The sequence below is a fragment of the Trichoplusia ni genome, chromosome 20 (assembly GCF_003590095.1).
Source record: "Trichoplusia ni isolate ovarian cell line Hi5 chromosome 20, tn1, whole genome shotgun sequence".
NCBI lineage: Eukaryota > Metazoa > Arthropoda > Insecta > Lepidoptera > Noctuidae > Trichoplusia > Trichoplusia ni.
In genome coordinates this window covers 4285286-4301334 of record NC_039497.1, presented here as the reverse complement: position 1 = coordinate 4301334, position 16049 = coordinate 4285286, and the positions used below count along the sequence as shown (strand labels likewise).

Here is a 16049-nt window from a genome sequence, read left to right as displayed (position 1 = left end):
CAATTGAGTCCAATTAGGACCGCCTTTCATCCATCATAGTTCCGATTGAAATAGGTCTCACACAAACAATTGTCACTATTTGGTATGGATCAAAACACTTTCATGAATCATTTGATCTTATAGTCCATTAAACATTTACTTGTAATAGAAATATCTTTGGTAAAAAGAACTATTCCAATCGTAATAGGTTAAAAGCAGGGTAAATAAAATACAGATATACAAAATATTCAAAATTATTTATTATCTATTTTGGTAGTTTAGTGCTACGCACAAATTCATAATTTTGCCCTTTCTGACCAACCTTGTTTGACACCAGCAGTCGTGACCATTGCCACACTAACCTAAACACTTGTATATTGCTTTCACGCGCACAACATTGTATCACAACGTCGTGCGTAACTTATGGCCGACCTATATCACGTGGACATTATTGCTTCTATCAATACTATAATCACAGATCTTTAGTAAGCGTTACTAAAGGTTCTGTACATAGGTCCGCCGCCCGAAACCCGACTCGTACGTGACGCTCGCGTGACGCCGCTAGGTCAATGCTCACGACTGGTTAGTCTAGCTCCACGGCTATACAATATCATAATAAACTTTACAGGAATAATACTAGTTTGACAAACACTGGTATAAATCATTTCGCCTGGCGGCACGCGATCTTGCGATACATTGCTACTGGGCCCGTGAACGTAGTGAGACTTACTTTACTAAGTATCTCAACATAGACAATAATACAAGTATGGCCAGTGACAACTCATCATCAACGTCTGCCAGTCGTAATGTACGCAAAATTACGTCCACTCAAGTTTTAGTAACTAAAAATTTTTGTTATCTGGTAACATCGATATTTCAGGGCCAATTGCATCATGACCACCATAATACTTATAAATCACCTTAAATGGCACTTAAACAAGACAGCGGGGGAATACGAATGAGAGTCGTCGGCTGCGTCACACTCGGGGCGCGGGCGCTTGGGACACCTATTGTATACTCGGCACTGTACCTTGTAAGCTGCTCCCCCCTCTCCCCCTTCCGGCCTCTCCCCCTCCCCCTCCCTGCCCGCGGCCCGAGTGCGGCGCGGCGTGAGGCGTGCAACCCAGCCGTCACCGCTAGGAATACACTATCTAAACACGTAACATTACATTTTACATTTATAGTTTAAATTATAAAGATTTAATAAATGCAAGTAAAGAAACTACGCTTGTAACCTTGAATACTGATACAAAAAAAAATACAAAAAAAAATAATCCAGACTATAGAGATCATCTGTACATTTTTAAAGTAAGCATCCCATTTCTGAGCAGTCTTTCATGATACATCCTATTCAGAGCAACATTCAGGGATAAACAACTATATACATGTATTTACATTTGAATGACCTCCGAAACGAAGCAGCATAGTTGCCGGCCTAAACGAGAGAAATTTCTAAATTAATTAAAACAAAAAATCAGTCTAAATTATCAAAATTTACAGAGATCGCAAACGCCGAAACTGATGATTATCGTTGTAAATCTAGGCGAATAGAAAAATATAATATCTACTACATAATTATTTAGTTCATAAACTCGTATAATGACGGTAGTGTCTACATCACATGTTGTACTCGCGAGCGGTTCGACATCCCTCCTTCAGAACACATACATTACGTAGAAAGGAACCAGTTACTGCCTACGTATAGACCTGTCGTAACTGGTCGACAGTCTGCGTTCCTATAACCTAGCCTTAAACGAATACTACTACTGGTAATGCGATTCTATTGGCTCTCAATATACTTGGCTGAAAACGCGGCCATTTCATCAGGAACAAAAATAATACAAAATACGAATGCCCTTCTCAATTGAAAAGAAACTTAATTGATTATTATTTACAACTAAAGGTAATGCATGTTTACAAACTAACGCTGTATCACTAGAGGTAGTTATTAACGGGCTAATTTTCAATGACTAGCCGAAATCAAAGAGTTATCGTCTCACATTAAAGTACTGCCGATGTGATTAAGTGCGATTATTATTACGTTACACTTATAAATATTAAAACTGATATACATTTTGGCTAGCATATTAAAAAATACTGTAATCTGTACAAAAATACTATTCCCTAAGACGTTTATGATATACTACTAGTACACTGACTACTCAGGATATGTCTGACATTGTTCAAACTGCAACATAAGCAGGTGAAGGCAAACTATACGCCGACAGCGCCCTCTATAGGGGAGACCGTTTTACGTCTGTCAAGAAGTCCTAAACCGGAAAAACGTGATTACCGATCCGGGTAAAGAATTTGATCTATCACAGCCAACCGTCTGAATTGATGACTGGACCAATAGTTAATATAATGGGTGTATGAAAGAAAAATGTATAAAAAATATCGTCCTAAGAGGAATCTTGGCAGTTTGTTCCTCGGTCCAGTCAGTTGTCGGTAAGCGTTCGTGGGCGCGGGTCGGGAGCCGCCGCGAGACAAGCTGCACGACATACAACATCAAACGTGGCACCGTGTACACTAACCTATCTCTAACTAACACTATAAATGCATAATTACACTTCACGTCTAACTATTTTACACGATCGAGATCACTGGTAATATTCAATATTAACACTTATTACGACAAATATTCAAATCGTTACTAAATTTACAATTACAAGCGTTCATTAATTAAGCTCCTAATACCACAATCGAGGTCGGCTGGTTGTATTAAGTAAACGGTTTCGCTAAAAATGCTTATATAATCTTAATCTAAAACCTGTATACAATTTAAATTTCGATAAATTTACTATATTAAAACTCTATATGTGCGTAAAATATTCCGATCATCACTGGGAAACTCGCTCCTAAAAGCAGGTTATTTTTCGTATCAAAATCAAAGTTATAAATTTGATTGAATAGTTTTCGATTGTGGTATTATGCGATACAGGCGTCTTCACGGATCACGGCCGATTTGAATACCTGAATGTTGATATATCTGGGCACGAGCTGCCGTTAACGTATTCGAAAAAGTTCCAAAAATAAAGTGCTAAATAAAAAAAAATGTGCGATTTAAAAATCAGTCTCCACAACGTAAAAGCACAGAGGCCGAGTGCATCATCCGAACGGTCCGCGGCATGTTTATATCACTGCTTCTAAATAATATAAGTTTCTGTATAAAAAAATATCAAAAGATTAAAGTCGGTTTATGTGTTCCCCAGATACAATTCAATATACCGAGTGTGACAATGTATTTTAATTAATTTAATAACTTTAAAATGAATGGCTGTTCCATAAACGACAAATTCTATAATAAATATGTATAAAGTTTGAATTTCATAAAAAAACTCAGTAGAAAGAAGAAACCAGTATAAAGAAGAAAGGAACGAGCCATGAACAAGAAAAAAAAAGGATTTGTGCAAAAAATAATGTTGCCATATAACACTTTTAGTACATTGCCACACTTTTGAATTGCTCAACGCGAATAACACGCCATAGGTACTTGGATTTTGGTGACTCGTGAACGAAACCGCAAAAAAAAATAAACTAAAATACTTATATAGAGAGGTAGATACGAATTCAAACCTGATTGAAACCTGCCACTTGTTACTTATAAATTAATCACTGAACACTGAACCGTGCGCACACAAACTCCAAGGCCAACTTTGGTAAAAATATTAAAAGAAAAAATCAAATGTGAATAAACCAAATATTCAATTCGGGAAATTGGTATTGAACAAAAATTTTAGGTTAAGTCTTTCGTCTCTCAAATATAAACAATTTGGAGATGCTTGGTAAAACAGTTACTTCAATCTATTTTTATAGATTGTAGAATAAGTTACCAGCTCAGAAGACTAATTCGTATATGTAAAAAAAAAAATGGCTACCTAAATCTAGGTATAAACCGGACACTAAGTACACTCCCGCTGGCAGGTACTATACTACTATGTAAAACTATGGCAGTCACGTTACCGAGTAATCATATGACCGCTGTTATCACCAAAATAGGCCTCAAAGCTTGGGACTAAACTAAACGAAGCTCGTTCAAACGTTCGTTCTCTTATCAACTGACTGCTATTACTAAACGTAATAATTAGAACTGTTTCCGTAATCTTAATGCAAATAAAGTTTTCCGTTCATTTACAAGGTATAAAAAAGTACACGCAGAACCCATTCAAAATCGAACGAGCCAAAAAAATAAAGTAAAGAATATAAATTGGCATTTCTGCAATAATAAAAAATATATATAACATGATTGCAAAACGCCGGCGTCCTTCAAAGGTCCGCGATGAGACCCGAGATAAATGAGGATTCGTTTGGAGACGAAACAAAGTCCGTTAACGACAAATGCATTACAGTACGCCACAGCCTACGTCTATACTAATAGTTCGAGATACTAGGAGGCAACACAACTGCACAGACTTTACGAATTACAACTTTAAAACACGCGATAGTGTGAAGAAGTGCTTATAAACAAGTAAGACTCGTATCGATTTCAACAGCTCTCAATAAATGAATACACTATGTACTTCTATCACTCCCACATCTGCTAACCAAAGAGCTGATGAAATACGAAATTGGAACGTTTCCATTGGAAACATGTATTAAACCGCACTTGAAGATCATGCTACACAATCTGAGTCCTAATCCTGGGTTGATGAGATCAATGCTTTATTTTGTTCATAAATATTATGCTAAATATTACATAAAGTAATAACTAGAATAACTAATTTAATTCCTATATCCTATTGGTATTTTCCGAAGATATTTTATCAGAATTAATAAGTTCCATACATTTGTTTTTCTTCAATCTAAGTGTTGTTAATAAGTACCAAATAAAATCTCTAAATACCAGCAGTGGCTAATTGAACAACCCTGGATGTTCCTAAAATTGCACGTTATATGTAATTGCAGATGGAATTCGTAAAATTTGTGCGGCCAGGCCGTCCTCCAACGCATCATAGACCATACGGAACTATTCCTAATAGTGTAAGTTCAAAATTTGAAAGCCGGGGTGCGGGGGCGAAGGCACGTAGTAGGGCGGAGGCCCGTACTCCGCGCCTTGCCACTCGTGTCACAACGAGTAGGACTCGTCTAGTGACACGCCGCAGGCCCCGTTCTATTGGATGTTGCTGAAGGTGACGGACGTTCCCAGAAGGTTGATGGTGTTCTGCGGCACGCCCTGCAGCGGGAAGCCGTGCGGGCCGGACTCCACGTAGCTGGCGGCGGGCACCTGCTGCTGCGGGCACACGAGCATGTGATGCTGCGACTCCTCCTGCTTGAACTTGGGCGAGGGCTGCCTGTGCTCCTTCTTGATCCTGCTCCGTATGCTGGGCCTGTTGTTGGGGTAGCCCTTCTTCTTGTACTCGAGCCAGAGCGTCCTGTTGTTGACGCCGAAGAGCCTGGCGGCCTTGCAGAAGCCGATGCCGCCGAAGCGCACGGCCTCGAGCGCGCGCTGGAAGTTCTCCTCGGACTGCGGGTTGGTGGCGCGCTTGCGGCGGGCGGCGAGGCGCGCGCGCGCGGGCTCGGCCGGCTTGTCGGCGGAGGGCCCCGGCGAGGGCCCGGCCAGCTCCACCGCCTGCGCGTAGTGCATGTCGCCCGCCAGGTGCTGCGCGCCGCCCACGTTCGCGATGTAGCCCATGCCGGGCTCGCTCTGCAGCATGCCCGCGCCCAGGCACGCGTTTGTGTAGCGCGGGTACGAGTTTTCGACCGCTGTCCATAGGCCTCCTGGGAAGAGAGATAAATGTACGTATTTTAATAAAGTTCGCCAAGTACAACGGTCACGTTATTTATTTAGTTACGCGGTTTATGCATACAATGTTTCTCATTGATCTCCCTTCCCTGGTATAAACGGCCGCCTGATATTTTGTTTGTAACACATTCTATTAGAGGCATTCGTCTACTGTACCTGTTCATGGGTCCGTATCGTGACGCGTATAACCATCCTAGCCGCAGCGAGTTACGAGTGCAGACCGATAGCCTGCACCAGCTCTTACTTAATAACGAATTAAATGTCTTGACTTTCAAAAACTATAACAATATTCATGACTTCATAATAAGAACTTGAACCTACACTCAACTTAATCACACAAATCTCCTGAATTTTAAAATATCAATAAACGCATTTACTTAAAGAAAACCGTTGTATTCCGTCAATTCAAACGAAACACTTTTAAACTTAAATTCGAAAAATAATCTTCAGTTCGTCAGTAAATTGTTAGTTAGAATGAAATGAGTATTTATTTTCACGACACCATGCTTAAAAATTGTTTAGAACAAAACGATTGGAGTTACATTTTTAATATCTTCGGAACCCTTAATATAAATGTGGTGACTATCTACACATCGTACATCACATGCACTGCGAAGGGAAGATAGAAGCGAATGATCGACACTTAGAGATGAATGAGAAACATCGATGAAGGCGGTACACAAGTATGATATAATGTTTTACAATAAACGTAAACAATAACATCAATAATTGATTCAAGACGCAATAGGGTATTTGATTACATCTTATAATATAAATCGGTTAAGTCCGTCAGACAGATTTCTAAAAAAATATGGGGGCTAAGAAGAAGTACGCTGTTTACTAGCAAGTGACGTCACACAAGATTTTAAATAGCTGTGTCACCTTCATTTTTTGTTCAGGAAATAAAAGCAAAAATAATTATCCGATATTTTTTGGAAATCTGTCTGACGGACTAAACAATTCTTTTTTTTTGTCAAATACCCTGTTGATTGAAGAAACATTTAGAGGCCTCGAGACTATCAAACATTTTGAGTCAAAATGAATTATTTATTTTTGATGAGTGAAAAAAAAGACTCAAATGGTTTCATAGTCTTGGGCTTTCTTTTCTTAAAGATAAGTGAACATTCAGAATGTTTGTTGGAAACTTTTCATGCGACACATACGTTTATAATTATAATAATAAAGCCTTAGTTGTAGATAATTGGTGGTCTGAATAAAAACGATTCTGTCCGATGTATTTGTCGCGCCGATGTATTGATACCTATGAAATCCTTATATTTTCGTATCGTAAACTGAAAAAACAGTTTCGAAAGACGACATAAATATTTATTATTCGTAAATTCGCAAAGTGATGCAAGTTTCAATATTGATAACGCACGTAAACGAAGCGAAATTCAAATATGATAAAAATATTTAAATTAATACATTATTTTACTTTACACGTGTTAAGTTCTAACTTTTTTTACAATATGGAGGTTATGAAACGATATAAGAATGCTAGCAGAACTGCGAGGGAATTAATTATGAATACTGCTGTTCAATAAATGATCAAAATGAGAGAAAACGGCTTATCGAAAGTTTTGTTTTCACAAATGTCAGTAAGTGCGTCTGTCTGTGGCACAGCAGCTCCTTAACAGGTAAACAGATTCTGATGGGACATTCGTTAGTCGCGGTTTTAATTTTCCGTCCTTTCTTGCCTTTTCCGCGTTTCGTTAAAGCTCAACACAAAAGCTGTACATTTTTAGTTTTCACTTTGTTAATTTTGAATCTCTTTACAATTTAGATCGTACAAAGGTATACGATTTACAGAAAAAAAAAACATACGACATTTGAATTTCGCTTACATATTAAAAAATCTGCGACTAACTACACATCAATAAGCTTACAAATCCGTATCATGAGATAAATAAAAGGATAAACGTTAAAAATAAATGTAAAAATGTCGGAATTGTGTGATGACGACATCAATCTACGACAACGACTTCATAGTACGTGGCTTAGCTACCTTGGTACACGGGCGTGGCATGTAGCACACTGCGAGGGCTTTCAATCACTTCGACTATCGGGCTATCCTCTGGGCGTGCAATACAAATACACGAGGTTAAAATTATTAAATCATTCTTCATTTTTAAATCATATTCGATTTTACAGAAAAGAAACGCAATACTTCAATTGAGAGATCAGATCAGAGAGAAAGTAAATTTAACGTTATTTCAGAGCAAGATTGATGCCCGATTTCTGTACTTTAAAGTTTATGAGGCAAGATATGATGACTAACTAAAAAAGTACTTCCTTTAGTGAGTAGACAACGCTGTACTAACTGCGTTCGAGTTCGATGCGAGCTTGTTTCTTCTTGCGTGGACTAGAGTTCGGCAGCAACGCAGACACGACACTATATACTTCCATTTTAAATTATATTGAAAGGCGTCTCGCTTTCAAAAGATTTCTCAAGCCTTGTTCTATTTTGCACTATCTACAAGCTTGTTTACCGTCAGGTTAGCGCGCGTTTGCGAAAATACATATCGATAAAGGTTTCCGACACTTCTTAATTCAGTTCAAGTCAAATACAATGACGAGACACGACTATCAATACATATATCACGGTTGAACTATGTTGGGGTCGGCTACCAGTCTAACCGGTGTCAGTTAAGTACCAGTGTTTTACAAGGAACGACTGCCTATATGGCCCAGTTATAATACCTGGGCAACATGACACCCTTTGGTTAGACTGGAAACAGAATTTCAAGTTTCTGACTACCTGCAACGACTGTCAAATATGTAGGAATAACAGCCGGGACCCACAATTTAACGTACCTTCCGACACACGGAGGAACTCGTTACGACACATAGGGGCCAACCGCGTCAGGCGTAGTTTAACCTGAGCGTTTCATTTAGCCACGAGCTCCTCCTCTACTACTAACTATCAATACATATATATATCGCCTAAAATGAATGTAAAGATACCTAAATCTGTGTACAGTGTACACATATAAACCGGTCAGTGTGTGACGCCATCACAGAACACCCGCGACATGTAGCACAAAACACAGCATGACATTTACCTTGGGTCTGGATCTGTCCGGGGTTGTCCACCATCACGTCCGACTGGTCCGCCGTCTCTGGGGTCTCTTGTGTCTGGAACATTCAACACATACATGTAGATGGTTAAAAGATCACACGTACAGCAGGACCCGAGAATGACGAACAAAATGACGCTTTCAGTACAAAACCTTTGTAGTTCATGAAGATCAATGGTGATCGAAATCAATACATACGAGTACTATATGGAACTTTATTACTTCCGATGCCATCAGATATGAAATAAAACTAATAATCACCTATCATTTACATTTATCCAGAACAAATTGCAAATTAACAAATTATATACTACTAGCAAGTTGCCCGCGACTTCGTCCGCGTGGTTGGAAGATATGAGTTATGACACCTTGGGTTACAATTTCGTAATTTTCTTGCGGAACCCTAAAATTTTTGAAATAAATTATAGCCTATGTTCAGCGGAGATAATGTAGCTTCTCAACAGTGAAAGAATTTTTCAAATCGGACCAGTCGTTTTGAAGCCTATTCGTGTCAAACAATCAAATATTTCCTCTTTATAATATTAGTGTAGAAGTGTAGATGTTTAGTAAGTAGACAATACTCACTACAAATTTATATGTGCAGTCAATTTCTTAGAACAAAACTGCTAAATGGGCATTTATTAAAGCAAAGAAGTCTATAATATGTTCGTTTGTATTTGTATTAGGCAAATGGTGTGTGTGTGTCTCTGCATTTGTGTCAGTTTCTGAGTGTATCCGTGTTAATGCATTCTGTGTATGTCTGGTTCTAAAATGTAAAGTAGTCGGGAGTGCTCTTATCTATCTAATATATAAAATTCCCGTGTCACGATGTTAGTTACCGTACTCCTCCGAAACGGTTCGACCGATTTTTATGAAATTTTGTACACATATTGGGTAGGTCTGAGAATAGAACAACATCTATTTTTCATACTAATAATAAGTGATAAGGGTTGCTCACACTAAAAAAAATATATTATTTTTTGTTCGAAATTTTTTGTTTTTATTTTTTTTATAATGTTGAATTAAAAAAACATATTACTAGAAAAAAAAAAATCTTCGGCAAAACATCGTTTGCTGGGTCTGCTAGTATTCGATAAAAATTGCTTCAAGATAGCTACCTGAGTTGTCTAGAACTCATAATACGAGCTTTGGTAAGTTCGAGACTAGATGGCGTTGTCTGAGAGTTGTGGAATATCATAACACATTTTCATACATTTGAAAGTTTATTATCAACGCTAGTGGTTTTAGATACGTGTCTCTGCTCGCGGGTCTTTCGTGTGTGGTGTGTGATGTGGGTGGTCGAGGTACTTCATAGTAACACTTTCTCTTCCATAATCGGATATCATTATTTTTTGTAAATCTTACCATTTTGCTATTTGATACAAGTTTTGATAACATTAATAATATATACTAATATATAAAGCTGGAGAGTTTGTTTGAACGCGCTAATCTCAGGAACTACTGGTTCAAATTGAAAAAATATTTCTGTGGTGAATAGACCATTCATCCCGGAAGGCTATAGCCTATATACCATCACGCTGCGACTAATAGGAGCGAAGATACAATGGAAAATGTGGAAAAACCAGGAAAAAAATATTCATCTTCGAGGGATTTCATTCAAAAATTCCTAACTTATATCTTCTAACCACGCGGACGAAGTGGCGGGCAACAGCTAATATTGAATAAATTGTACTGTACCTATATACTTTTATTAAAAGTACATAGGTACAACCGTATCGTTAGGCCGGTTCTTCTCCATAGGAATGACACTTTGGATCATGTACCCAGAATCACAACTGTAACGTTTTAAAACTGCCTGGAAAACGGTCTATTTGATTTTGACGTGTGTGTGTGTAGGTATACCTGTTGCGAGCTATCCATGGTTCGAATCTCATCAACTGTGCAACTAGAATCACTTCTGTAACGTTTTAGAGAAGTGTCTCGTCTCGCGGGTTTTACGTGTGTGATGTGTGTGTGCGTGTGCGTGCGTCTGTGTGTGTGAAGGTACCTGTTGCGAGTTGTCGATGGTACGTATCTCGTTGTACCGCCGCTGCGGCACGCTGCTGAACGTGATGGGCTCGACTGTCTGGCTCGCCTCGGTGCGGGTCTCGCTCTCCATCACCGCATTCGAGCCCGACGAGCTTTTCCTGCGTCTGTTAATTATAAACATACATTTGTGTGGTTTCTTAGGTTTACGCGAATGTTAGGCATTGAAATAAAAATACTTTTACGGATTTTATCGCGGTTGAATTTTAGATTTTAGTTTCGACCATGATACCTGCAAAGGTGTCGAAACGTCGGGGATAGAATCCGTAAAAATAGTTTTATTTCAATAAATACAGTCAGATATATGTCACGACATAATAACTACTCAAAAATAGAATATACCGAACCACATTCACGCACTTAGGTCCATTAACAAACATCTATACATCATTTAACAAGTCTTTCATTATTATTATAAAAAACTAAAATATACAACCGAGCAAGATCTTGAAAATTTTATGGGACCACATTACAGCTATTTCACGTTAGATTAATCACGAAATTGGTTCATCCAGTCCCAAGTTCTGTGGTAAAGAACGTAAATATATGATTCAGACCAATTGAGAAAGAACATTCTTTCTATAATCGGTGGAATTTATATTAGTCTGGCTGTTGCCTGCGATTTTATCCGCGTGGTTAAAGGATATATGTTAAGACTTGTTGTTTTACACATATTTTCAGTTTTACCTCGAAAACTACTTAATAAATCGGGATAAAAGGTAGCCCATGTTCTTTTCCATGTCAATGGCTATATGCATGCCACATCCCTTCAGCCGTTTTTGCGTGATTGAGTAACAAACATCCAAACAGCCACACTTTCACATTTACAATATTAGTTAGGATAAGGCGACGAACCTCTTTTTCTTATTAACTGACGACTCGGCGGGCGATTCTCTCTGCGAATCTAGAGAGTCCGCTTGCTCAGTGCCGTTTCGTTCAGACTGCGCGCGTGTCAGTGACGTCGAATCCGGCATCTCTGTCAGCCCCTTTATCTTAAGTAGTTTAGCAGTGTCCAGCACCTGCATATAAAAAAACGTACATTAGTATTAGTTTAAATTAAACCTTGTTTCTATTGATTTAGGGTGCAACTCTAGTCTATTCTGCAGTTATATTTTTCAGAGCAACAGACAGCCATATGATATTGTAAGGAACATATACTGACAAGAAGTACTCTTTGTCATCCAATATTGGCCATTAACTCTGATAAGATCTGTACAGATAAGTAATGAAACCTCTTTTGAACTTACCTTAGGGAGCTGTTCTTCGGTGACGTTGACCACGCCGCAGTACATGAAATCGACCATAGTGCGGAGGTCCGCATATGTGACATCTTTTAATATAACGATTGGATGTGGAGATGGATTGTCCACGAACAAGCTCTGAAATTGTGTTTCAAGTTTATAGTATTTAAATAGCTTTGTATTTTAAATGAGTTCCTTACAAAAGCTACAGACAGGTGGCTAAATATGCTTAAGATATGAAGAAAAACCTATATTAACTACACATTATCATGCATTTTTCAGAAAACAATTTAAATGACAGTAGCTGGTACCACAGAATATTTATAATGATTTTTTATTGATTGCAACATGATATTGCTCTTCCATTTAGGATATACACCAAAGTTATAGTATGGATGTGCAGTTAATTAAACAGTACAAGATTTAGAGAGATGCCACACTTGCATGACTACAATATGCTGGAGCCGCTCAATATAGGCCCTGTTTCTGCAGACAGAAGCTCTATATGAACACAACTTACTTGGAAATATGTACTACAAGCTGAGAGCACGACTTTGTGTGCCAACAATTGTTTGCCCTCCGCAGACAGTGTGACGTCAACCAGCGTCTGCGTGTTCAGCAGACTTGTGAACATGCTGATGAAGTTCGGCTGGTGATTGTTCCATCGTAAACTGTACTGCTGAGACATTCTGTAATAATATCATAAAAAAATCAGACTTATTGTGATGTAAATGAACCGATCACCGTGCAAACTGAATGTAGGTCATGTCAAAAGTAAAAAATCAAATGCTTGAGCAATAATTTGAATAAGTTATACAAGAGCAGGTAGCAACAGCACATAGTCTGTTATTTGTAAGAACAAAAACAATATTGTTACTAACCAAATATTTTAATATAAGAATATAATCATAAATTGAAATATACAAGGTTGAATATTATCCAACTCAAGTATTCTTCTTGATTTTAATGTTTCTCATAGAATTTTATAAGCCTACTTAGAAATAAGCGGGCCCTTGGGAATCAAGTGTTCTTTAAAGAATACATTTCGCAAATACGTACTTAAATAGAGAAATAAAATTCGCACAAAAAGACAAATAAGAACAAATCAAAGATTTAATCTTTATAAAGAACATTCGCTTCCATTGGATGGAAAGAGCTTGAAAAAAACAATTATTCCTGAACGAAAATAAGAGAAATCCTAACTAGTTGAGATAAAAAATTCTCTGTATGTAATGGGATGTAAATTAATTATATTAATTACTAATATTTAAAACACCAAGGTTTGTATGTATGAATGTTCAGATAAATGGATGTTTCTTCCACTTTCGTGCCCAAAGCATTAATTTATTTTCATGTATATTAGACACCTTGGTTTGAAACATATGCATGCTCAACAACTCTTGCAACACAACGATAACAGCCAATTGAAAATGTATTGATCGGGTTATAGGAACAGGTGAACAATTGATATGTATTTAGCTGGATGAGTTATTATCAAAAACTTTGTGACAATATCAAAACCTACTTAATAAATCCAATTATCGAAGCTCGGTCAAGTCAGTCTTTTAGACATAACATTAATAAGGATCTGTGTAGATTAGTTTTACAAGTGTTCCTCACTAATTTGAAATTTAAAAGTAAAAGTTTCTGTAATTTATAAAAACATAAAACAAAATCATCTATGCATCAACTTACAAGCTTCAAAATTTCAATTATTTTAATTTTAATGTTATTTTAGTTTTTTTAGTTATATTATGTTAGTATTTATTATTGCACAACTCAGCTTAAACACTTCGCATTTGGATAAAACACTGCATTATACTTAAACTAGGATAAAAAATCGCACATTTCTTCCTGTATGCTAGCAACATGACCTTTAACATTTATAATTGTTCTATCACAACCTATATTGAAATGGATTTTCAAATGTTACATTGGTATCTTGAAAGGGAGCAAATTTAATTGTGTAAATAAGTAAATTCAATTTAGTTAAGTCTGATTACATTTTATAGACAATGGTAGGAATTCAGGTGTGTATGGAGAATAACAAATGTCTCAAAGGTCCAGATAAGAAAAAATTTAATAATAATAACAATATATTCGCAACTGCAGTATGATGATTCTAAGCTATTCTGTTTGATTTCTTGATCATATGGAGCAAACCATAGTAATTTATTATTTGTTTTTGTGTTCCTGGTCATTTCAGATGTAGAAGGGTTAGTCTAATTAGAGAGCAGTGACTTCAACTATGTTTAAAGAAAGACGAGGAGGTGGAATCTCTGAAATTCAGCCAGACACAATATGTCCAAACTTATTGAGTTTATCACAAAAAAAATGAATAATTATGTTTACTGCACTCATATGATCACAAAACTACCATCTTGTTAACACTGGTTAAAAGCCTTGGTCAACTGAAAACCTTACACGTCAAACAGTCACATAGTTATCTCTTCGCATAGCGACTACATCAACTTCAACCATAAGAAATTGATTGCAAAAGAAAGCACTAATTAAAAGCTATGTGTACGTACTTGTTGGAGACACGAAGAAGGTTCTATTTTGATGGCTGAAGTAGTCGTTCTGTGGAAAATGGAAAAAGCATAACATTAATTGAATGGTTTCTTTCCATCTACTGTCTCTCGACTATGACTTCCTCATTGAATCCAGTAAGACTACACAAAAAAAAGGTTTTATAACTCCATGTGGCTTTAACCATTCTACTAAGTAGTTCAAATCCCACTCAAGACAAGATGGAGGCTTCACAAAATTATTTGAGGGTAGATTTTTCTCCGTTCAAATAGTAATTCCCAATTTAAGTATGTAAATAATATAGTTAATGAAATTAGGCTGAACTAAATAATATGAGAATATTTCAATACTAAACAGCTTATTCCTACATTTAAATGAAAATTAAACTGAAATTGAGTATCAGAAAAATGACAAGGTGTTGGTCCGTTGCTCAAAGTATAAGTTGAAAATGAACTAGAAATGTTCAAACCCACCTAAAATATATTTAAATATCTCAGATATTACTTTATAATCAGCTCAAAGGGATACAGATCGGATCTTAACAAGAACAAAATATCATTGATCACAAGTCAAAACAAACAAAAAAAGCTGAAAAATAAAGAATTATTCACCTAGGAATAATAGAACATTGAAGAATATACTTAAAATATAGAAGAAAAGAAAGATTTCCGCACTAATTCATGATAAAAAGTTGAGGGTACTTGTTAAAATACACACCTATTTTACGAAAATTCTCGTAAAATAGATTGCAAGGACTACACTATTAGCTGAAAATGCGTATATATTACACGATAGCAGTAAATAACAATAAATAATATAATAAAATACATATATAATCATACCTCGTTACAAAAAATATCCCGCACAAAAATTCCAGGTGTAAAAAATAAGCTTCATCCGCTACCAACAGACCACCTCGAAGACGAAATCAATCAATAACAAAGAAAATATCTCGGAGACTAATTATTATACCTAATCTACTAATTGCACAATAGTACTCACCCACTAATCGGGAGCACTAGGCTCGAGCGGACTCTACGAGACTCGAGCAGAGTATTTTGCTGATTATATGTTGTAAATAATTAGAGACTAAACTAACCCACGCCAACAAATTTATGCATCGAAATCAGAGACAAAAACCCACGCCAATCTGGGTTACCACTACAGAAATTTAGAAATTTGGATACAAGTCCTTTTGACTATGTCAGTTCTCTGTAGAAATATTGATTTTTCACGTATTCAATTTCAAAAATAAAATAAAATAGTTTAAAGCGATTTTAAAATAGGTTGTATAATGATTAAGTATTATACATGTTTTATGTTTAAAATGAAGTGAGTGACTCTCTTCTTCGTGTTTCAATAATCAAGATTGAAGGTAAAGTTTGCATGCGAGTGCATTCTTAGGTCTGCATCACGCTCATTTTGGATAAAATT

General features: G+C 36.8%; 1 protein-coding gene across 2 annotated transcripts; it reads right to left on the bottom strand.

Annotated features, from left to right (window-relative positions):
• Positions 1–247: 247 nt before the first annotated feature.
• On the bottom strand, positions 248–15758 carry LOC113503668 (zinc finger and BTB domain-containing protein 14-like). Of its 2 annotated transcripts, none has more exons than XM_026885704.1 (8): positions 15618–15758; positions 14618–14666; positions 12607–12775; positions 12093–12224; positions 11701–11864; positions 10808–10952; positions 8785–8857; positions 248–5697 (listed from the first exon to the last, which is right to left on the bottom strand). In XM_026885704.1, exons 3-8 carry the CDS (start codon positions 12772–12774, stop codon positions 5090–5092), a joined length of 1290 nt encoding a protein of 429 aa, XP_026741505.1. In that variant the 5' UTR covers position 12775; positions 14618–14666; positions 15618–15758; the 3' UTR covers positions 248–5089. The 2 variants fall into 2 exon arrangements, with proteins under 2 accessions (XP_026741505.1, XP_026741506.1); XM_026885705.1 differs by lacking the exon at positions 15618–15758 and adding an exon at positions 15458–15598.
• Between the last annotated feature and the right edge of the window lie 291 nt (positions 15759–16049).

Coding starts and splice junctions, on each gene's coding strand:
- LOC113503668 (XM_026885704.1), bottom strand. CDS start 12,774: ATGTCTCAGCAGTACAGTTTACGATGGAACAATCACCAGCCGAACTTC. Junction 12,225..12,606: donor CTTGTAGTACATATTTCCAA/GTAAGTTGTGTT, acceptor ACACAATTTCAG/AGCTTGTTCGTGGACAATCC. Junction 11,865..12,092: donor CCGAAGAACAGCTCCCTAAG/GTAAGTTCAAAA, acceptor TTTTATATGCAG/GTGCTGGACACTGCTAAACT.